Source organism: Fusarium solani (genome assembly GCF_023522795.1).
Source record: "Fusarium solani strain SB1 chromosome Unknown bctg00000001, whole genome shotgun sequence".
Classification (NCBI taxonomy): domain Eukaryota; kingdom Fungi; phylum Ascomycota; class Sordariomycetes; order Hypocreales; family Nectriaceae; genus Fusarium; species Fusarium solani.
Genome location: NW_027072156.1, coordinates 1894880 through 1918277, shown reverse-complemented (window position 1 = coordinate 1918277; position 23398 = coordinate 1894880). Strand labels below are relative to the sequence as shown.

The 23398-nt window shown below is 55.7% G+C and overlaps 4 protein-coding genes across 4 annotated transcripts; 1 reads left to right on the top strand and 3 right to left on the bottom strand.

The window, feature by feature from the left end:
• Positions 1-1312: 1312 nt before the first annotated feature.
• Positions 1313-1797, bottom strand: MRS44_002707 (uncharacterized protein; the record flags this gene model as incomplete). The annotated part of the gene is made up of 3 exons (XM_065622929.1): positions 1313-1592; positions 1655-1704; positions 1795-1797. The coding sequence occupies 3 exons, from the start codon at positions 1795-1797 to the stop codon at positions 1313-1315; spliced, it is 333 nt and encodes a 110-aa protein (XP_065479001.1).
• Positions 1798-7630: 5833 nt separating this feature from the next.
• MRS44_002706 (uncharacterized protein) lies at positions 7631-9225 on the top strand (the record flags this gene model as incomplete). The annotated part of the gene is made up of 3 exons (XM_065622928.1): positions 7631-7668; positions 7776-8665; positions 8729-9225. 3 exons carry the CDS (start codon positions 7631-7633, stop codon positions 9223-9225), a joined length of 1425 nt encoding a protein of 474 aa, XP_065479000.1.
• Positions 9226-12145: 2920 nt separating this feature from the next.
• MRS44_002705 (uncharacterized protein) lies at positions 12146-15457 on the bottom strand (the record flags this gene model as incomplete). The annotated part of the gene is made up of 3 exons (XM_046268153.2): positions 12146-12517; positions 12574-13657; positions 13734-15457. The coding sequence occupies 3 exons, from the start codon at positions 15455-15457 to the stop codon at positions 12146-12148; spliced, it is 3180 nt and encodes a 1059-aa protein (XP_046136813.1).
• A 4861-nt stretch (positions 15458-20318) lies between these two features.
• Positions 20319-22975, bottom strand: MRS44_002704 (uncharacterized protein; the record flags this gene model as incomplete). Its single annotated transcript, XM_065622927.1, has 5 exons — positions 20319-20783; positions 20852-21835; positions 21892-22293; positions 22344-22720; positions 22825-22975. 5 exons carry the CDS (start codon positions 22973-22975, stop codon positions 20319-20321), a joined length of 2379 nt encoding a protein of 792 aa, XP_065478999.1.
• Between the last annotated feature and the right edge of the window lie 423 nt (positions 22976-23398).

Sequence of the window (23398 nt, the reverse complement as noted above, 5' to 3'; positions counted from 1 at the left end):
CAGGGCCGTCCCTGTCTAGAGGAAGGCGGGCTGGAGACGAGAGGTAGAGGCTGACAACGGGGTGTGACCTGGTAGATGCATGGCCACGCCAGCCACACGGCCTCAGCGACGTGGAGTTGGGATGTAGCTCCTTGGTTGGCGCAGCGCGTATTCCCAGTGCTGGAGGTAGTACGCAGGTAGTTGTTGGAAGTGTGAGCTTGTGGAAGCCAACAAAGGCGCCAATCCAGACGCATCCCAGACACACAGGGGCCCCAACAACGGGACCGCAAGACCAAGTCTACACAGTAATGTTGCAGTGGCTGAGGGTTGCCTATGTCTGAACGTAGCCGAGTTTCGCATCATGAAGATGAGTGCCAGCACCGAGGCAACACTGACATTTCGCCCAAGCTCGACGGGAGATATACTGCAAGGGAACGAGATTATTGGTGATGGAACGGTTGGGGCAAGAATAACACCCCTCAGCAGGGCCAGAAATGACCAAGATGTGCTGCACTTTTGGCAGCGTCAACATCGACCCTATCAAGGCGTGCCCCAGGGATGGCAGATTAGAGATCCACGGGAAGTCCATAGAAGGATCAGCGCATCTGACGATGGTGGACGAGGGTTGCGAATTGCGGCCGGGAAGCTCTCGCTCGGGATGAGGCTACTACATACGTATGTGGCAGTGTGACGAACGAGTTCCCCGTTGTATCGTGCCGCCTTCGCCCCCCTCCCAAGTGCGTGCCCTAGGGCATTAATGTCCTGCAGCTGCCTGGGATCGGTTGCGTGCAAACGGTTGCAATGAGACCAACCAAAGGCGAAACCGAGAAGCTAAAAGAGTTGAGCTGAAGACCAAGAGTGGGAACTCGGTGGGATTTGGCGTGTGCCGTTTCCTTGTGGTTCGTCTGAATCCAGGATTCTTTGCAAGCATGGGGCTGGGACGAAAGTAAGAGTGACAGAGTGGGGGAGGCGCAACAAGAGGAGAATGAATGCATGGATGGCAGGAGGGATCAAAGCAAATGAAAAAGAAAACAGACGAGAACGAGAAAAGAAAGCATCAACGCTCCTGGACGGATACAGATGCCATCCTTGACATGGAGCATGGATGAAGGAAAGAAGAGAGACAAAGAGAGCATGGGCATCAACCCACCTTTGCACCAAAAGAAGCAACGCCCACGAGGGGAAGGAGGGGGGTGGCATCGTGTTTCAGATGTCCTGTTTTGACAAGGGGTTTCCAACCGGCAGGTGCGTCTCGGACCCGACCTGCCTGTTCAGTCTTTGATTGGCTGCCCAAGCTCTGGCAACGCCGGGACCCCTGGTCCTTAGCTGGCCGCTATCCAGGGTTGGATGCATCTGTGGCTTTGCAGAGCTGGAAGAGAGGCTGGTTCTGATCTCGCTGATTGGTAGCCTCCATGGCCTTCTCTGACTGGTGCTGTCCCATGCACACGCCCCGAGGCTTGCGGCTGCACACCATAAGAAGCACCTCTGGCATGGAATTCAGTCCGCTGTAATTACAGTCGTCGTGAGCCTGGCCTGGTCTGGTGATCCGAAGAGAACCCCAGCGCTGCTGCGTCAACCAGATATCACAGAATGATTTCGGTTGTTGACCAAGCCTGTCACCCTCGAGCATCGTTAGCTAGGTAGCCAAGTTCGCAGCGTCTGGAGCCTCACTTACACTGGACGCTTCCACGCTGTGCCGTGAAGCATCATGGACCGTGCGCTCATCTGCGGATAAATTCCAGGGCTCGGAAATAGAGAACAGTAAAAGGAAGCGAATCCTTCATCCTCTTAGCCACGGTAAGCGTGCCGACGTACCATGATGATGGTCACGACGATGGCGACAAGGGTTCTTCAAGCGCTGGGTATACCCAAATTGACATGCCGATTTCCGCCAGAGGCTCAAACGGGCGCCCATGCGACCCAGGTAGGGAGCTTGGTCACGAGTTCCATTCACCTCGTACTGATTACCAGCCGTGGTAAGCAAAACAGTCAGCTTCAGTATCGGATACTTACTTACCTGGCATGAATTGGACGGCCGGATACAGTACATATTCCCTGTACCACCTGTTCTTGGAGGAAGCTAGAGGAGTTGACGTTTGGATGTAAGAGGCCATTGTAACACGGTGATACACTGAGTGGTATTATCAAAGTTTTTGAGGTCTTGGTGTAACTGCAAAAGACTATGAAGCCTCTGAGTGTTAGTCCGGAACCGGCACCTAAGATATCGTATTGCTTCCCACTCCGGAGTTTCGCCAGGTTTTGATACTGGAGCCTGCACCCTCACGCTTTCGATGCCAGGAACCCTGCTCCAGTCGACAGGATATGCACCTGCCGATGCATCACTCAGCGTTGCATTTGCCCCGGCTCTCCAGTGTCCCAAGACGTAACCGGTAGTGCCCGCGAGCGCAAGTATGAGGATCTCCATCCCTGGAATGCTGGCCTTGAATAATGACGGCCACGTCGTCACGGACTGTGAGTCGACTCCCAACGGCAACCAGGGCAAATGGATTTGACGAGAACGAACCCCTGTTGTCTCTGGACGAAACAGACAAGACCAAGAGCCTGCATCGATATTCAAGACATCCAGTCGTCTGATTTTCTCCGGACGATCGTACCCATCGGTGCCGCGGCGCCTTGTCTGATCTGGATGGTCCAAGTTCACTGGCCGAGGGGGCCCTGCGTAATACGGATACTACACAGATTGACCATCCTTGCCGATGGTCCAACGTGGGCTCGAGAGGGCGCTATTTCCGACGAGATTCGGTCTTGGGGCTGATGAAAGAGGCACATCAAATCATACTCGAGCAAATCGAGGCCCTGTTGATCGTCGTCCGCCCCGCGACTCTAACCTTGACCTGGATCGTGGCGCACTCCCGGCAGCCGGCGAATTCTAACGGCGCAAGAGGGGCGGTAACCGTTTAGAGAGGGTGGGGTCTGAGAGTGGGGCGCCACTGACCTTGCTCATCTTTGCCCTGTGATGACGATGACAAGGGTTCAAAGTCAACATGAACAGATGACGAGATGTGGGCGATGGCCGTCAGATCAGACAGGTTTGGATGCTTCATATGCAAAGAATGAAGCAGGGAGATTTGGAGGGATGGTGAGGGTTGCTAACGGCCTTTCTCATCCACAAATCGACGGGGTGGGAGAAATCCCAAGCTGTTGTTGGGTTGTCTCTTTGTTGTGGTTGTGATCACGGGCGATAGGACGTTCTCTACCAGGTATGTAAATGAACGGATGGCCTTCGCGGGGCCCAGAGAGCACCACTTAGAGCGCCATGCTCCATCGTGCTCTAGACGGACCTGGCGCCTGTGGCTGTGTGGCGGTAGGTTCAACGATCAACTTGGGTAAGGTCCCGCCCATCGCTCAGAGCATCCTGGCGATGGTGACGGTGGCTGGCGAATCTGGATTGCTCTCCGCCGTCTAGAGCTTGTCTCTGACTGCGCTAGATGGCCACAGGAAGAGGCAGCTTCTCGGCCAATGCATCATGACCAACCTAGGCATCATTAATCGAGAATGGAGGTGAAGCTGACTAGCCAGGTGGCCAGACCAAGCTGCCCCGAGGAATTGAGGGCACAAAAGGGCAAGCGGGAGAGCCAAAAGGGATCTGCAAGCGCTTGACCGTTGGGGATGACGATGGATGATGTTGCCACTCGAGATTCACCAGACAGAAGTCGCAACGTCGCCGTTCCCAGTGGTCCGTGAATAGACTTTTCCCTAGTCAAGGGCCATGAGTCGACAATGTTGAAGGCTGTCGATTGGCGATTGCCTGTCCTGGGTGCCTGATCGACTCTGACATGAGGTGTGAGGCCGTTGCTGGTGTAAGTCGCCAAGTTGGGCTCCGTGGGTGGATTTGCCAACATACCTACACCGAGCAGAGAAGTGTGAGAGCGTGGCGGAGACTCGGTAAACAATGCCAAGAGATGAAGAGAGCAAAGCAACCACGAGGCTGATGGATTTCTCAATGGATGGATACCTTGACTTCCATCCCAGGCGCCACCGTTGGACGGAAAGGGCGGCTGAGGAAACTTGCTCATAACCTACCTACCTGGGTAAGCTGGTAGAGGTGGTGCAGAGGTGAGGAAGGAAGAACGGATCGAAGCAGTATGCCGACGGCACCTGCCAGACGAGGCACCTACCTGGGTAGGCAGGCAGGCACGAAGGAAAGGGCCTCAGCCACGTCTCCTTGGACATCTCCAAGAGCCAGAACCCAGACCGAAGACTAGAAAACGCCATTTCACGATGGCTTCAACTTCATATTCCCGCTCGTCTGGCCCAATTTCTCTTCTGTCATGGACCCCCGTCGCACCCGAAACAATAGACCACAGCCACAGGCCCTGGCACAGAAAGACCAAGGCGCAGACTCGCACGCCCCTCCCTCTTCCGCATCTCCACAAGCAGCTTAAACCCGGCTGCTAACCCACGATGGGAAGTGCGCTTGGTGGAACCGTCTCTCGCAGCCCGCTCTTGGGCCACTTGCTGAGATCCATCACTTGCCCACTTCCCGTGCCTCAATTAAAGTCGTGCCCAATCCTTGTAGTACATGGCACAACACGAACTGGTCAAGCTTCTTCTTGGGACCCAAATTCTCACCTCCCTCCCTCCCTTGGAGACGCTGTACCGTATTAATGGCTTCATAGTTATGTATGGTTGGCCGGCATCCAAAATATGCTATGCAACCGCACAGCTAGCTGGCACCCTCTACGAGCCAAACATGGTCCTGCTCAACTGAGTCTAAATCGCCAACATCACCAGCACCCCGGACTGGTTGGGCAGCTTGACAAAACCCTTGCAGAGCTTGGATTCGAGAAGAGAAAAAGAAAACCCGCAACTGACCAACGGCAGGTTAATACGAGAAACAGACGGGAAAAACGTGGCCGCTGAGGCACCCAACCCGACACAACCAGAACACTTGACCCAACCAAATGCTCGCAAATCGTCCGTCATACGCCAGAACGGTCCTCTATCTGCTGCACTGGATCGAAATCCTAGGCGCCGACGGGGCTTTTTTCAGCCCTCCATGTTTACGAGCAACGACGCCATTGACGCTTTTCTGAATTGCCGCTCATCTACCGGAGGTGCTTGCAACCTGTCTCACACTCCCCGCTACGAGTTAACTCGAGACGGGAAGAGTGCCTGGCTGGACAAAGGTGCTCGCAATAGGGTTTTGCCTCATGGCCCTCTACCTCATGGCCTTTTGCTCTCGAGAGCTGCAAGGTAGGCAGGGCTAAGCACGAACGAAAGCTTAACAAGAGACAGGTTGTGCAGCCATCCCGTCTCACCTGTCTGGTTTTACTTTTGCCCATCTCTTTCAATGTCAACTCCTGAGCCGCACCAACACAAGACTGGACGAAGTAGTTACTCAATCTAGCCTCGATGAACGAATACCTACGGATGCCGACCCAGCAGCTTCACTTACATGCACCCATTAGAACATGGGAGATGGGCCAGGCAACTTGTTCAAGCTCTCGCTCTGCTTCACACACTCCTACACAAGGTCGATGGTGCACGCCCCTCCCTGGCTCCCGATGCCCCTCCACTTGGACTTGATCCATTCATCCATCCCTACCCTCGTCCTCGTCCGTCCCACATGCCTTGTTGTTGGCTCTCCGAGTTCTAAAACCCATCCACACTTGACTCTGGCAACCGAACTGGGCTCTTATTCCTACCTCAGCTCCAAGAGTCGCTTCAGCCACTTTTCCCTGCTGTTCTGCCACCCACTGCCACCACCGGCCTTGACCCCTGTCCCAGTCGCCGTCCCCATCCTCATCCCAGAGAGTGCTCTGTGGCCGACACCAAGCCAAGTCCCTACCATGTGCCCAATCTGTCAAATCTCTTTCTGATACACGCTTCTATCCCAAACCTCCAAGGTAACCTTGCCTGGCCTTGCTTTAGTAAAATAATCCAGGCTCGCTCGCTTCTCCACACTGGCACGATTTCCGCCTCGGACCTTGCCCTGATTGTCGTTGATGGGCGTGACCCGGTTGTAATTGCTGGCGTTTTGACCCATTGGCCGCTGGCTGGCTGTCAAGGCCATCTTGTTCGAGAGCCCTTGGCTCTGGCTTTCGACCCTCTTAGACTGACCCTCCCCGGTCTCATCCCCTGGCTTGCCGGGGAGGGCTTTCACCAAGGCTTTCTCCCCCTTCGAAGGCTCCGGGAATCTCTTTGATTGCGAATCCAGCCAGCCAGCCAGCCAGCTAGCGAGCGAGCAAGCCGAGACGCAGGTCGGAGGAGGATACGCCAGAGACGAGACGTTTCGGCGGCCGGCGCTTGATGATGTGCGTATAAGCGGGTGGTGGGCGTGTGTGGGAGTGTGCGTGTACGGGTGTGCTCCATTCTCTTTCCACCACCTCCACCTACTCTGATCCTCACCTTCGCTCAGCCCTCTTTTTCCTCTTCCCTTCCCTCTCATCCATCGTGGACTGAAGATCACCATCCTCCTCCTCCCTCCACCTCGATCTCCATTCCCATTCGTTCCTTCCGTTCCTGAACTGTTGTCCTTGTTCCTAGCTCCCTGATCTTCTGTAAGCTTGCGAGCTACCCTCGTCCCCGTCGCGGCAGAGTTGTCAGTGGGAAGGCCGGTTTCTGGACAAGCCAGATCCTAGGCCTGGGCTGCATTGCATTATCGAGGAGGTCCGGTCCCCAGCTTGTCATTCCTTTCTATTGCCAGGACAGTTCTGGACGGGTTTCTCAAACCATCGACAACCACACAGACTGTCTGTTGGTTAACACAGGACCGACTAACATATTACGCCGGCTGGTACCTGCGTCCGTGTTGGCAGCCCGTGTAAGGTATCCGTCCGTCGTGGTCTTGCCTAGGTACCTATCTGGGTTGTCATTCTCTCCTTCTGGTCTTCTCTTCGATTTCTTCTCAGCTGCAGTTGGAGCTGGCTCTGTCTCGAGAGCCCGAGTCGCTGCTCATCAGTCCAGTCCTTCCTTGTCCGGGACTTTCCTTCTCTGGCTTGTTGTTCCCGTCTGTTGTCGACTCCACCTGCTGGCGTTGGCTGGAGCCTCTTCTCAGTCCGTCTCTTCCTCTGGGCCCCCCCTCCACCACCAACATCCATCCATTGGCAGCATCAGCATTGGCTTTCTGTTTCTTTCTGCGCGTGCCCCCCATGTGTGCCATGTGGAAGAACCATCCATGACCGGATCCAAATGAGCTTGGCCCTTGTCAACTGGTTTCATCCGCCCCGCCCGTTTCGACCGCCACCACAGTTCTGAAGCTGGCCGTCATCTCCAGCTCGCCGCCCGCTGCCCTGCCCGCCGCCGCCATCGCCATCTCGGCCGCCTTATACAAAGCGTGCATCCGCATCCACATCGTATGCCCTCCTTCTTTTTACTCTTGTCCTCTTTTCCATTGTTTCCCCATTATTTCCATCGTACCTTGTTTTGTTTCTTTTTCTTCTTCTTTATATCGGCTCTCTCCGCTTCAACAACACCAACACAAAACTCCCTCCGTCCCTACCCCCTCGGCTCATCCTTCTTTCGTCTTCTCCTCCTCCCCCCTCTCACCAATGTTTCTGGCCTCAGCTGTGTCATTTTGACTTCTGCATCCCTTTTGCAAAAGTCAATAGCAACATAGTCACAGCCCCCCGAAACGCCCACGCACGCACACATGCCCCCACTGGCGTAGCCCAGCTGCCACACAACGATGCTTACCGTCAAGCAGCCACCAACCTACGGCTACAAGTCCGTCCATGACCTGCCGACTCCGCCATCAACCTCTCGACCTTCTCCCCCTTGATATATCAAGAGCCAGCAACCAAGTCCTTGCCGGTCGCTCACCGGAGCCACAGCCCACCAACCCAGCCCATGTCGGCTCCTCACCGTGGCCTGCCTCCCCCGGCGGCCATGACTCTTCCTCCTCAGCAGCCTCCAGCCGGTGTTGCTCCTCCACCTGCGCATCATGCACCTCCTCCACCACCCCCGCCACCTCCCGCGCTGGCTCCTCCAAGTCACCAGCAGAGGGATAGCTGGGGCCAGCTACCTGCTCCGCCTCAGCAATGGCAAGGAGCCGAGGAGTCTATGAAGCATTGGCTGCAGGCAAGAGCTGAGGAGGACAAGAGAAGGCAAGAGGAGGAGCGGACGAGGCAAGAGAGTCTGCGTCTGGAGCAGCGAAAAGTCGAGATGGACATGTTGAGGACCTCTCTCTCGGGCGGCATCCCTCCACCAATGGTTCCACTCGTCTTTACCGGGATGGCCAGCGGAGGTATTATGCCACAGGCTGCTCTGGAGTGGGCTCAGCAGTTTATGCCACCCTCACAAGTCCCTAGGGCTCAGATAATGCCTGCTGGGTGGCCCGTTTCTCCTGAACACCAGCGAGAATCCCAGGCGCACGCACAGGCACAGCAAGCTCACGCACAGCATCATGGTCTCCCTCCCGCCCCGGCACCACCGGCCACTGGATATGCGTACCCAGGGTCACCCACGAGGCAGAGAGGCCAGACGGTGAGCGGTGCCATAGGAAGGCCCATGGGGGCACTGCCGAGCCTCAACACAAACGTTCCTCAGCCCACGCATGGTCCTCCTCCCGGGATGCACTCGCGCCCGCACATGCACCAAGCCCAACAACAGCAGCAGCAGCAGCAGCACGAGTCTCAGTCGAGCCCCTCGATATACTTCCATCACTGGCAACCGCCAACATCGCAAGCCAGCGGCGGCTCGAACCGACCCGGAAGCCCTTCCGGTTCGTCAAAGCCTAAGAGGAAGCAAGATTCTCTGTAGACTAACGCAGCTTCTGTGACCATAGGGGAGACTCCCAGAAAGCGCAAGGCCACGGGGCAGCACCAACCTGCTCCATCTCCCACCCGTATCGAGCAACGACTTCGATCCCCGCCGCCGCCCTTTTCTCAGAGCAGCTTTGTCAATCCGACATCTAGGGGAGGAAGACGGGGGCATACACGGCAAAGAAGCGACATATCGCCGTTTCGAACCGCAGGCCCAGGACGATCACGAAGAGAGAGCTTTGGAGGACCGCTCCGCCGAATGTCGCCGATACGTAGCTCACCGGGGCCCTCACAAGAGCGAGTGGGAAGCGAACGCAGCGAATCTCAAAAGCAATCGGTATCGTCTCTGCTCTCGGAGGAGCCACGACCACTGTCACAGCACTCGGGCATCCCTCGCCCGGTGGAGGAGGTCGAACGCGGGCATCAGCAAGCGTCTCCGGTTGAAACAAAGCCGCAGACTGGTGCTGAGGAAATGTCGAGGCGTGAAGGCACAGGGGAGGGCGAAGGAGCGCAAGGGTGATTGATTAATTTCCTTTTGGCGCGTCCCTGTCGATCGACCCTCACGCTTGCGCGCCACGCGCCAATATCGCTTTTTTCGCAGATGGAGTCGATCATTCTCGATGGATATTTACTCGACGTTCAATAACGAGATTATCAAAATTATTCACGACACTGGGAGAAGTGTGCTTGCCTCGGCTGGGCAACGCACCTGGGATCCACCACGACTGGAATGAAGAGCAACATTCTAGACCACCATGAGTCGTGGACAAGATGCTGTTTAACTCCAGCTGGGCAAACAATCCCCCATTATCACCACGATTACTACTATCAAAATTCGATTCCGAGCTCAAACAATGGGTTGTTGGCTCTGTTTTATTACTGCTAGAGGTTCAAGGCGCAACTCTAGGAACTACATGTTTTAATTGCATCTTTCTATTGGTATGACTCTGGTAGGAAAGAAAGGGAAGAAAAGGATAGGACAGGGACTGGAAGGCCAAGGAAAAACAAGGCAGGTTAAAGAATGGGCGGACTCGAGGGAAGCGGAGTTCTCAGCATGGATCCATATCAACATGGTGGAGGAAGGAGTCTTGATTGGGATTGTACGCATATTGTTTGGTGCATGGAGCTTAGCTTGCTTGGGCTCGAAAAGGACATGGAAGAAGGGGATGACGACTATGGATCATACGGACACTATAGATACCCTGCGGGGATGACCCGGGCAGGAAGATGAAGTTTCGCGGCTTCGAGGAATGCATGACAGTATTCAAGGCGTATATTTACGATGGTTTGGGTCTTGCTTGATGTTGGATGGCCACTGACCAACAGAGCCCGTCGTTGAGGTATGAGTACGAGCACGAGAGCTAAGCGAGTTACTTGGTGATGCTCTTTGTCTGGATTAACCAAGTAAGATGGAAGCACATGGGCCAAAGCTTATCGGATTCAACGACTGCCGAGCACTTCTTGTGGTGGTCGGTAGTTCCTCTGCTCCTGCAAGAGAAGCCACAAATTCGTAATCAGGGGAAAAGTCAAAAGCATTTGGGTGAGAATTGGAACTAGGCCTGAAATCTAGATGCCACTTCTTGTAACTGCAACCACACGATGGAAAAGAATACGAAAGAAGCCCAGCCACGCTTCCTCAGCCCTCCCCGAAAAGGAACCCTAGAAGGAAAAGCCACACACAACACACATGCACGCACCTGAAGCGAGTGGTGAAGGTGTTTCAGACCCTGCTTTTACCTTTTTGTCTTTTTAGCCCCCATTTTCAGTTTCGGCCGAGGAGAGAGAACCTGGTGGCTTGCGTAGGCGAGATAAATACGCGTGGGATGAGCGATTCGATGCGATTGAGATCCCATGGGTGAGGTGATGATCTGATACAAAGGGGTGAGTCAAGGAAAAGTGGCGGGCTGGGAACGACCGAAAAAGAAAAGAAAAGTGGCATTTTTTCCTGCTATAACACGGCTCAACTATTGCATATTTCAGTTATCGTCATTCCCGCAGGCCCTTTTTTTTTCTCCCCTTCAACCCTTACTCTCTTCAGTATGCATGTGTTGTGTGTTTTTTGGTCACATATCGCCCCCCATCGTCCATCGCCAAGCCGTTGCATTGCATATGCTGGTATCTCTCTCTTACACACCCCCTTCTTCGGGAGTTGGGCTTTAAAGAGTATGTCGGCTCCTCAACAGAAAAAATGATGACAGGGGAAGATGGCTAGGGATTGGAATCACGGAGAGAGAAGAAGAAGAAGAAGAAGAAGAAGAAAAAAGGAGCGAAATGTAAACTGTCATAGAACAGCCTCGATATAGGTACTTCTTCACCTGACACCCCCACTTCGCCGAGCCCGCTTCCGACCTGCTGGGCTCCGTGTTCCCCGGACCCGGACCCGGCCCCGGGACGCGCCTCGGAGGTAAAGACCAAAAGAGGTAATCGTCACGGCAGGTAAGCGAAGGCAAGGTACGACAAGACAAGACAAGACAAAAGAGATGGGTGGGCGGGAGAGAGCACAGACTCTTTTCCCTCTACCCCCTCCATCCCCCCTTCTCGCTTCGGGCTTTTGCATGCGTCCTAGCCAAAAGGGAGCGTGGGCTTGCAGCTTTGTTATTGTTATTGTTGATTAGCGAGCGTGTTAATGCGCGTGCAATGGATGCATCGCAGATTGGCGCCCTCGCCTCGAGTCGATTCCCTTGGTCGATGCTACCGGGTTGCAGAAAAGGCTGAGGAGCCATGTCACCAAAGCAGACGACGAGCATGACAATGGATGATATGATGAGACAACATGATGAGACAAGCCACAGCTCCAATGGCTCATGGCTGTTTTGTGCTGTATTTACTCCAATAGGATAGACGAGACAGGCGCTGGGCTTACATCAAGCTCCAGCCCGCCATCGCTCTTTGTTCTTCCTCGTATCTCGTTTCGCAACCTCTGACTTTGCCCCTCACTCTTCTTCCCCAATTGATCATGCATTTCCTCAATTCTTTCCGACGTGCATTGATGCACCTGTCGGCGTATCCATGTATCATCCCAGCCCGTAGCATACGATCCCACCCTATCCCATCCCAAGCCTCATAACCCTCAAAGCAGACATCAAAGCAAAGCAGTGCCAGGAGGGGGTATATAGAATTAGCTTCCATGGCTCCAAACGCTATCGACCACCAAAACAGATAACTCCTTCTTCTTTTTCTGTATCCATGACGTCTCATATGCCATGGACCAGCGTACAAAGGAAAGGTTGGGCCTCGTCTAGGCATGTGGTTCCTCAGAGGCCGGAGCTTGAGGAGGGGTATCGAGCGGCTCGCAAAGCAGACAAAAAAGCACCCTGCTGGGTATCGTGACACCGCTCCGTGCAAATTACAAAGGGGATAAAGCTCAAATGACAAAGGGAAGAAGGTTTGCGACAAAGGAGAGAGTCCTCGTTGGACCAGAGTCATGGCAGCAAGGCTAGCTACGCCTTCTTTTTGCCGTGGTGTTGTTTGTATTCCGCCTTGACCACTTTCATGAGCAAGTCTTCATCCTTGATGGGTATAGATGACGTCAACGCCTTCATGGCGTTCTCGAATTCCGCGTCTAGCAGAACCTCCCGCAAGGCTTGAGCCAATGCCGCACTTGTAGCATGCAAGACATCGTATTCACCTGATGAGGGAGGATTGGTTCCGGGCTTTCGGGGCGCCGTCGAGTCGCTTGATGCAGACGTGTCGTCGCCCAATAGGAGAAAGACATCCCATACTCGTAGCTGCGCTGGGAAAGGGACGGAAAGGTTAAATAGAGTAAGGTACCAGCGCGTACCGTATGCCGTGGTATCGATGCAGAGCTCGACCTGAAATCGTTAGCACCGGCCAACGGCGTCATCAAGGAGCAATAGACTCTACTCACCAGCTTACTTGCGACTTCTTTGTTAAGCCAGTTGGTACTGAAGTCGCTCATCGCAGCCATGAGCTCCTCAAAGCCAGGGCGGTAGAGACGTGCAAGTCCACGCAGCTGCCACATTCGCACCAGCATGACAAAGCACTTCTCCTCATCAAAGTAGCACAGCAGCGTCGCCGCCAGCGATGCCATGCCCTGTACGTAGCCCGTCTCGGGGAAATATATCGAGATGGCGTGAAGAACACGGAATAGCAATCGTTGACCGCCTCGGTAACGCCGTCGAAACATGATATGGCGGCTGATTGTCCGAGGCACGTCCAGGTCAATCTGGACATCGTCCGGCGAGCTCCGTAGCTGTAACCGATGAAACTCGGCCACGATCCGATCCTCTGCGGTCGAATCTCGGTGTTCCCTGGCGCTGGTGGCCATGAAGGACCACCACGCCGCTCCCCGCCATCGATCGGGGATACCCTTCCACGTTCTCTCGATGAGTTTCGGGTTCTTGGAGTCAAACTCAAACTCCATGCCTTGGCCTTCGCTGCCTTTGCGGACGACCTTGGCCATTTTCCTCCACTTTTCTGACCTCTCCCATTCCTTGCGCTTCATCACCTCCGTCAACTTCTCGGCCTGAATCTCGTCGACAATATCTTGGAGGCTTGGCGCTTGGTTGAGCATATCCCCCGCTTCGTCCATCCATCGCCTGTCGCGGTTATGGGGCAACAGGTTGCTGGCCTGGCGAATGACGGATCGGGACGACCGAAGCGACGTTGACAGCGATAGTTCAGATGTCTGTGTGTTCAGCGACCTGGCAGAGACCTTCCTCGTTGGGGTACGCCGACCGCTGAGTGTTGACGATATGCCATATGCATCTCGCTTCAGTAACACGTTACGTCTTCTAGGCGAGCCGGATGCAGATCTGGTCTCTGTCGGGGTGCCGATTCTTGGTGGCGGCACAGTAATGAATCCGTATCGGTCAACGTGGGCGCCCTCAAGATCATCCCAATCCTCGAGTCCACCGGGTGTCTCAAAGCGCGGGGAAAAAGTACTTCCAGACGCGGGCATTTGCCAGGCTGGAGAAAGGCGACCGCGAACACTACACAATGGGGAGGCGAGTTAGCATTGCTACAGTCCGAGATGAATAAAGCTGGGACGTCAAAGGAAAACCATACGGGTCAAGTTCATTCTCCTCGGACGGGACCTCGGGAGTCGGTTCGAGACGCTCGCAGTACGAGCGCCTCTTGCCGGGCTCACCGCGGGAACCATCGCCAACAGTATAGAGCGATCTCACCTTTTGAGATTCCTTCTCCACGTCGGCGGCCAAGACGCGAATGTCGGGGGGCGACATCTGGCCCTGAGGGGAACCCCTCCTATCCGATTTATTCATGTCGTTGGACTCGTCGCTGGGTCGAGGAAGAGACTGCGACACGGGCGTCGTGGGAGTGGCAACCCGAGTCGGCGTTGTGGGAGAAGTGAGGGAGGGAGCGGTTGGTGTTGTGGGAGTGGCGCGTCCATCGTTGTCGATAGCAGTTTTTGTGGTCGCGGGGGAGGGATCAAGTGACTTGTTGTCTTGGTCGGCAGCGCCGTCGAGGGCGATAATATCCTGAGCACCAAACATGATGCTACCGCGGTTGGAGAAGGTGACAGAGTTCATGAAGCCATCATCAAGAAGACTATCACAGGGGATGGAGACGTCGAGGGGGAGGAAGGGGAGATCGCAATCAGATGAAATGGTCCCCGCCGAGGTGGTAGTGCTATTAGTGGAGGACCGGGATCTGTGCCAAAAACGGGAAGAGCCCTTGGGGGACCACGATGGCGCCTGCTTAGGCCCAGCCATAGCGGTAGCAGTGGCTGTAGCGTTGGCGGTAGCGCTGGCCGTAGTGCCAGGGGCAGCGGCGGCGGTGGACGTGGTGGTGCCGGTAGGGGTGCTCGAGTCGCTGGAGGTGCTGGAGGCCGGGGTGGAGGAGCCCCGCCACAGGGGCTGCATTGGCGTGCTGAGCATCTGTGATAGGCTCTTCTTGCCAAGACGCTGTCCTGACCGCAAACTGAGGCTCTTGACGAATTTGCGGGGAGAAGTGGAAAAAGAAGAACGCGGTGAGGATGAAGTCGAAGGAGGAGGGGGGGCAGGAGGATAGGAGCTCGAGGTAGCAGCCGGAGCAGGGCACGACGGGGAAGAAGGGATTTTGGCTGACTTGGAGAAGGGAATGGGGATAGGAAGAGCCCTGCTGGCCCGAGTGGGTGTTGCAGGATGCGAGTGGGACGCCGGCGGTGGAGGAGGCGGCGTGGTGCAGCCAGCGTTGGACACGACAGACGATGCGGCGCTGGACACTGATTCTAGAGGAGCGGTGATGCTATTCTGGTCCACGAATGGATCATCCATGTGCCGCACCGTCGTACTAGGCCGCGACACAACCGACGCCGCCAGAGACGAGACTGAAGATGGCACCACAGCGATGCTACCGCAAGCCTGCTCGCACAGCGAGTCCGCAAAGTCGTCCTCGTCCTCCTCTTCGTGGATGGTCGAGGTGGAATTAGCCCTGGCAACTCCCGAGTCCCGCTTCCACTCCTCCGATGCCGAGACGGGGGACGTCCGGGGAGACGGTGAAGATGAAGCCGTGCCTCGCAGAGCCGGGTGCTCCTCGGTCGGCGGAGCGATGCTGCCCGGAGGCGGAACAACCACAGGACGGTGGTAGGAGCTGTGGAAGGAGCTGTGGGACGAGGCCGACGAGGATGAAGGCCGACGCGAGGGCCGGGCGGGATTCCGCGAGATGATTGGGATCGGAGGCTCTGCCGGGACAGTCTTCTCGTATCGCATGCCCACTAGGCTTGCGTCGTATCTCAAGCTGGCTCGGCGCTCCGTGGGGTACCGCGCATTTCCAAATTTGGGCGGCAACATGGCGTTTCTTTGGTCGAGTTTGACAATGGCGCTATTGAGGTAGAGATCGAGTCACCCGCACCAAGTATCTGTGTGGCTGTCGGTCGTCAACGAGGCGGCAACCTTTTTTCTTATTGTGTGATGTTTGTCAGTGAGACCCCGGCAGGGAGGGAGGTCGAGTGAGAGAAGCAGATGCAAGGGAGCAGTGCTATGCCGGGGAACACAAACACCAAAGCCCGAAGCTTGGAGTAAGTGAGGGAGCTGGGGCAGAAAGACCAGGAGAGGAACCTGGACAAAGGGGGAGGGTCAAAGGCGGATGTTATAGAGGAACAACGGACAGGTCGTTCTCTGGACCAGGCGTTCGGGAACCAAGAAGGAATCCAAGGGAGAGGCTTCGAGTGTCTCTGACGTCGATGACGCCTTGTCAAGGGAGAAGAAAAACCCCCTCCAGACTGAGACTGTCGACTCTCAAAAATCGCTGGGGTCCCAAGCTGGCAGCCTCGACCAAGGGCAAAGTCCCCAAGTCTTAGACTTTGGCTGAATGGGATGAGACAGGGCAATCTCGCAGATCCGAACAAGCGAAGTAGCCGTGCAGAGATTCAGGTGTGTTGGGCAAGAGCCAAGAATTGGTTGATAATAGCGGCGGTAGTGGTGAGTCGAAAGGCGGGCAAAACATTGAACGATGGATACTAAACACTCGACCGCTAAATGGCTTTCCAGGATGAGACTGGAAGTGAAGATGGAAGCGAGACACGGGATCCGAAGGTCGAGTCGGTCTGAGCTGGGGCCAAGAGTGAGAGGGCCGGGTCGAGGTTGAAGAGGAAGGCACGAGGTTGAGTGAGACTCAAGAAGACGGACGATCCAAAGCGCGCGGTCGCCGTGCGTTCCTTATACATATAACTACAAACGCACACACACGCACACACGCATCTACATCTTTTTTAGCTCGGGATTTGCGTCCAGGGCCACCAAGTGACCGAGCAGGCCGGTCAAACGCACGCAGACTCACAGTGAGTGAGAAAAAAACGACATAATTTTTTACCCATCCAGCGACAGCCACATCATCCACCGGCCTCCCGTTGGTCGAGGCACGTCCCCGTTACTCCATAGATCCAGGTGGACCGGCCCAGCAGGATCGGAAGTGGAAGCGAGGATGCAAAAGACGCACGAGGCGGCGAGACGGTGAAAACCCTCTGGCTCGATCTGGATGGCCGCTATCCACACCGCAACGCAGCTGGCAGCCTGCACCCGCACTAGGCCAGCCAGGGCTCCTCATCCAAGACGACGACGACGCTGGCCCGAGGTGAGGACGCCTAACAACTCATCAACGTCTCGTCACGCACGTACGGTCTGGTCTTGCTTGTACTGTACCTGACGCATCACGCGCACGCACCAGGGCCGGGGCCAAGGTCAGGCCAGACTTGGGTTCAGGTACCTATGGTCTCTCAGTGGACATTCTGAGGAATACCCATTCATCACGGCTCTCTCTCTCCCTCTTGCACAATCTACGTGAGGCATACCATCGGCCAAACGCATTGCAACCCTTCCTGCGCAATAATGCAGCTAAGAAGGCTGTTTAGGTGCGGGAGAGCGCCGCCGGTAACGTCCAGTCCACCCAACCAAAAAGCATGTGAGGAACCGGACCAGTCGATAGCCTCCCCAGGCTGCCTCCATCCGTTCCCCGGACGGATAGAGTTAAGAGGCTTTCAGATGATGGGGGGATTTTCCGTCCTGTTTCCTTTTCCTCATCTCAATCGGATCTGGTGAGACACACACCGTTACCCAGCCCAGTGTCATTCATTCAGCCAGACCAGGCTTTTGCCAAAGCTTGTTGCATTCCTGGCTGCAAGGGGGTGACCAAGGCGAGGACAAAGACAACAAGAAGAACCTCTCGAAGCCAGACAGGGTGGAGCTTGGATGTCCGCCTCGATCCTAGGGCTCCCCGGCCTTGGCTTGGTCATCCAAGGCCAAGGCAGGCCGGGCTCAGAAGCCTGTTCTTTGACAAGTTGACAAGTCTTGCCGTCGAGCACAACGGCCTCTGACTGGTGGACGGGACGGGTCTGGGAGAGTTTTGTGACCTATCACACTCAGCCAATCGCCAATGTGTGGACCATCCCAGATACCGACAGGGGTTCTGGACGATAGGGCCATGCCTCTTTGCGACCACGTAGGGCAGGGCGGGACACACACGCAGGGGAGCGAACCTAGGTTGGTTAGGTAGGGCATGGGTCTGCAAGGTACCCGCGACCCAACCCAGAACAACCAAGACCAAGACAGACGCAGACACGGGCACAGCCAGAGACAGGACAGACACTTCAGGGCAGGACAGGGCAGGGCTCAGGGACACCCGGCCATGAGACACCAACCAGCATCTCGACAATCAAAAACAGTGCTGGGTTGGGCAGCCCTGCCCTTCCCTGCCCTGCCCTGGGCTGAGCTGAGCTGGACTGAACTGGATTGCCATCTCACCACGCTCGCATTGTTTGCGCGCATTTCCACGATCCGGACCCCTTATTCAAAACAAATCCTTCTAGACTCTCTCTCAATTCACCCATGCTCACCGGCCAGCACCCGTCATCAGCCACCTCACCATACAGAAAGCCTACTTGCGGCTCAGGCTGGCTTACTAAAAGCAGCATCTCAAGAAAACCACGCAAACACGATACGATACGATACGACTCAGGAAAGCCGCCTTCTCGGGGACTTGGGATAACGCTCCCGCCACCATTGAATCAGGTTCTTTCCGTCGAGTCCGGATTCTGCCTGGTAGACCCAAATCTTGGACAATACGACCCGGATCAAACTTTGTTTTTCCCGAGACGTGGTTCATCACCAACTCGCCCGTCATCCTGCGCCGCGTCTTGCCATGATTGTCGAGGCGCGATGCTGACTGCGTCCTGCCCGGTTCTTTGTGGCTGCTTCGGCATGCCTCTTCTCGGACCGATCTTGATGCTAGAGTCCGTCATCGTCTTGTCACTTTTTGAAATCTCGAAACAAAAGCTTCTATTACGCCCCCCTCACTAATTAATTCCTTTGTCCTCAACGATACCCCCTGACCAGCTGGTCTAATCATGTATCACTTTGATCAGCGCCCACCTCGAACAAAGTTTAAAGGACTGCTCCCCCTTGCTACTCAACAGACCTGAACTCTCTTTTCTTCTTTCATTGATAGGTATCAGATCAGAGAGATCTGGCCCCGGCAGAGAAAGCCGAGACACGGGCAGTCTGGCCTCGCATGCCTGTCTCAGCCATTCCCACGACGGGACGTGGTGATGGTTGGTGAGCCTCCGCGTATGCCCTGGTTGATCTACCCGTCTCCCGAACCTAGCGAAGCTTCCCTGCTAGGATCCGAACCAGGATCATCGTCTGCCCTGGTCAGCTCAGCTAGGTATGGACGGAGAGGACCGAAAACACAGTAAAAGTGAAATGAACGAAATGAATGAAACTCTGAAGGAGCAAAGGCCCATCCTCGAGAAGGGGCCTATCCATGGCCACACATGAGCCACAGGAGAGAGAGCACAAAACACTAAGGATGGGGAAAACCCGCGGCCGGCCACTTCTCGCGTGGCCACCCATGCCTCTCTGCCTCCCTCCGTTGGGCTCCCGCAGTCCACGTTTCCCACAGGCCATGCCGGGACCCTCCCTTCCGCCCCCGGCCCTGGTGTGCCAACTCATCCCGACATCCACCCGGAGCCCAGCCCGTTGAGCCTCCCCCCTGCTGCTTTCACCCTTTTTGCATCCTCCTCCGCGTTCGTCTCCTTCTTTTCATCGCGTGGTAGTGGAGACCCCAATGCCCGGAGTCGGGATGGCGGCGGTGAGATCTTCCTTCAGTCCTTCTATTGCTTCCTCCTCCCCCGGGAACAAACGGATCAGGTCTGTCGAGCAAGGACCAGGGAAGACCAGTGCATCGGCTCCCTTGTGTGTACAGATGTAGGGCACGAACAACGCACAATGGCACGCTGCGGGAGGCAGAAAACTAGTATCTGCACCGCGGCCGTTGGGACACGGGGCAAGGGGGAGACAAGAAAAAAGTTTACTCCTCCGGCCGCACACGGCGTGCCAGCTGTTGAGTGCATGCAGCAACTAGTCGACACCGCGTCTTTCTGGTGGATACGCGATCCTTGCTAGGGTATCCCAGGCCCACTGAGCTTGAGCTTGCTCCATGGAAGGTTGTTGCTCAATTGCTGTGTCCGTCGACTCCTTTCCGCCTCAAGCTTGGCCTAGCTGCGCGGACCAGAAGTAATCTAGGAATAGTATCAATGGGGGTTTGAGGCGGACAGAGCCAAGGCGCCAGCTTGGCTTGTCAATGCTCTGCGACACGGGACGAAAACGGGCAATTGAAACATGGGGATTTTCAGATTTCCACCTCGAAAACTCCATACACCTGAGCCGAGCTATACAATCTCGCGCTAACTCTACCTCGCTTCTTCTCTCCTCTCGCCTCGCTCGTCTGCCTTTCCCAGCCGTCTGTCCAATGCCCCCGGGTATTGGCGCTCTCTTCCTCCCCCGTGGCCCTGGCCACCTCGACAATACGGGCGCATATGTGTGTGTGGTGTGTGCCCGCCACCTCGGGATGGCTGGCCAAGCTTCTCCCCCGCTGCCAACGCTCCTCTTGTCCCTTGCAGCTTGCATCGCAAATTTTCAACCTCATCGAATCGAATCGCCGGGGGACCTGATACTCGCACGCTGGCCCGTGTGGGGGTTTCTGCTTCGTAGACCCTGCTCTTTCGCTTCTCCTATCTCGACTCGGTGTCGAGGAACAGTGCCCAAGAACTCTCCCTTGGTGCAGGCCAGTAGACCCCCGGCGGTCCCCCCTTGGGCCCTCGAGCGTCTCGCTGGATGGCCCCTTGAGCCTATAATGACCGTGGCCCATGTCTTCCTTTCAGACTTCCTCATTCTCCCAGTCCGCCTCTCCAAACATGGGACCCTTGCGAGTGCCCCCGCTCACCTCCAGCTTTTCCAGGAACTCGGGCGGCACCGTTGGAATGTACTTGCGCTCCCGCTCACGGTTCACTCCTCCAAATCCAGCGCCATATGTCACGAGCATGTCGGTCACTGAGGGCAGCGTAAAGGGCAACATCAGGGCAGGATCCAGGAGCAAGTGCTCAGGCGCGTCGTCGTCATCGGACCATTCGTCCTCGGGAGGGCTCGCAGCGCTCCCGGGAGTCTCGAGATGATTGCCGTTTGACCGATTCTTGACGGGTGTCACCGGGCTGCTGTCCTGACCCGACCGCTGCGGTGACGCCATTCCACTGCGTCGCCGCTCTCGCTTAAGTGCTGCCTCCTTTTGGATGGCGATAAGATACTTCATGGCGCTCTTGGGCAGCCCCTTTCGCCCACCTCTGGCCTGTAGTGATTGGCTGCATGGATGAGCTGTTGTGGACTGAGCCGCTTGAGCTGCTGGAGTGTACCCACCAGCGCCTCCAGGTCATCGGCGTCGAGCGACGAGAAGCACTGGAGCCACTGCAGCAGCTGGATCACAGGTGCCAGGTGTCTCCGGGCCGCGTCAATGGTGGTCTCTCCAGACGAACGCATGTCGCTTCCCTCGTAGTGGTCTGCTTGCCTGTTATTTGTCCGTGCCCAATCCTCCAATATTGAAATATTCATGCGGATCTGCATGGCTTTTGTTCTGGCCAGATACTTGCGGTTCGACATGATGCGATTGAAAAGCTCTGCTCCGATCCAGTAGAGCAATTGCGAGATAATTTGAGCCGAGATGACCGAGTGGATGTCGTAAAGGTCGAGCACAAAGAGAGTCGATGAGAGTAGAGAAGTAACGTTTCTGGGAGCTGGCTTCGCCCGCTGCTTGGGCGAGGGAGGCCGGAAACGCTTCTCAATGGGCTCTTCTTTGACCTGAGCCTTTCGCTTGAACAGTTTCCATTCGTTCTGGAATGTAATGTCCTCAAATCCAGGAATGGTTTCATGATCCAACATGGCCACGTCCAATACCTTGTCCAGACGCCTCTCAGCATCTCGCACGATGAGAATGAAGATCTCGTTGATGAGCTCAGCGAGCTGGGCTTGGAACTCGGCCGTCGCATGGAAGAGGCCAGCATCCTTTTTGAGGTAGTGAAGCAGGAGGGTAGCGTTAGAGATCCAGAATGCCAGAATGGTCATATCCCACTGACACCTCTCAACGACGTCATTGATATAGTCCATGGCTGAGACGAGGAGTCGTTCAAGCAGCTCCCGGCTCGAATGGTAATGGGCATATCGGGCGCTCAAGAATATCATGTTTGCCGGAACAGGTTTTTGCGACGGCGATCTCTGAGGCGTCATCTTGGTGATGATTATGTCGAGTATCCGGTCAAGTTCGTGCTCCTGGAAGACGAACATTTGGTCATGGAGGCAGCGGTTCCAATCAAACTCCTGCTGTTCCTCCTCGAATTCATCGACCGGCTGAAGAAATGCGGTCAGTAAAATTGTGTAGACGATTTGCAGGATATGGTTCTCACCTCGGGCTGATCATCCATGCCCACGTTTCCCAGATCAACTTCGAGGTCTCGGGCACTCTCCATCATCAGCCGCCTTCGCATCTCATTCTCGGCCATTTCCTCCTCGAACCGATCCTGTGTAAAGCCAGGACTGTAAAAGTCATCTGTGACACCAGCGCTTCCGATATTGTAGCCATTGTCGTGGAGGTAATACGACATCTCGCTGTCTGGGGGGACAAAGTCGAATGCTGTTCGACCGGATGACGTCTTTTGGTCTGAGGAGGCATTGTTGTCGAGGAGGAGTTTCGCGATGCCCTTGTGTCGGTTTGTCATGGCCCACATGAGAGCTGTCCATTGATTACGGTCCTGCTTGTTGACGTCGGCGCCGGCCTCGATCAGTGCCTGCACTACGGGTTCGTGGCCCTGTTCATCATGTTAGCGACCTGAGGTTCAGTGTGTCCGGGGAAACCAACAAAGCAGCTCGCATAGATGAGCGGCGGTGTTCCGTCTTCGTCCTCGGCGTTTATATCGATATACTCCTTTGCCTTGCCATTCAATAGCTTCCCGATCCTCTCGACATCACCGTTGCTGGCAGCCATGTTGAGGGCTTTTTGGAGCTTTTCCTTCTTCTCAGAGTCTGGTAGCTTTTCGTCATTCACAATCTCATCCTCGTCTTCAAACCCCGAACCAGACTGGTGGGCGGCCTGAGCGGCCAGCATCTCCATGAGTCGCGTGTCGCTATCCTTGGGCCCCTTTGTGACATTGTCGTCGTAGTCGGGGTCGTTGAGCGACAGGTTTCCAAAGTTCAGGGGCTTCGCCAGGGCTGGCGTGGTGAGGAACTGGGACTGGCCTGTTGCGGCGTCGTCAGTGACGTGTTGGGCAATAGAGGGAGCCCAGCCCGCGCATGTTTCAGTCAAGTGCGCGGGTGGCGATGGTAATAGTGATGCGACGGACCTTGCCAGCCATCGTACATCTCGGTCTCGGTGACGAGATGCTCGTTTGGCACATGTCGCCTGTCGTCGAGGGACGTGGGGAGGTCGGAGGGGAGGGCTCGAGGCTTGTTGTCGGGCAGGCCGTCGGGGCCGAGAGAGTCCCCTAGATCCATGGCGGAGGGAGGGGCAGAGCCAGATGCCGCAGATGGCTCATGGGAATTTGGAGGGAGTCGCTTCGGAGGATGAATTTCGCATACGGTGTTTGAATAAGTCTGCGCTGCGTGTTTGAACCGAGTTGCCGCTGTTGGGCGGGGAGATGTCGTTGGGCGCTGCGAACTGATGCCTTGTGGTTGTGTTGATATCGTGCGAGGTGTCGTGGAGGGCAACCTACCCACTTGTCCCTGATGAGACTGGAAGCTCTGGAGAAACCGTCATCCGTCCCGGGGGGGCAGTCGCTCCATGGACACAGCCACAGACGGTCGGGGTACTTTGACTCTAGGTGGCCCCAACATGGAACTTACCCACTGAACGACACTGGAATATTCTCTTTGCGTCAACAAGATTACTTTTGCAGACATGAATTGTTTGAGATTGAG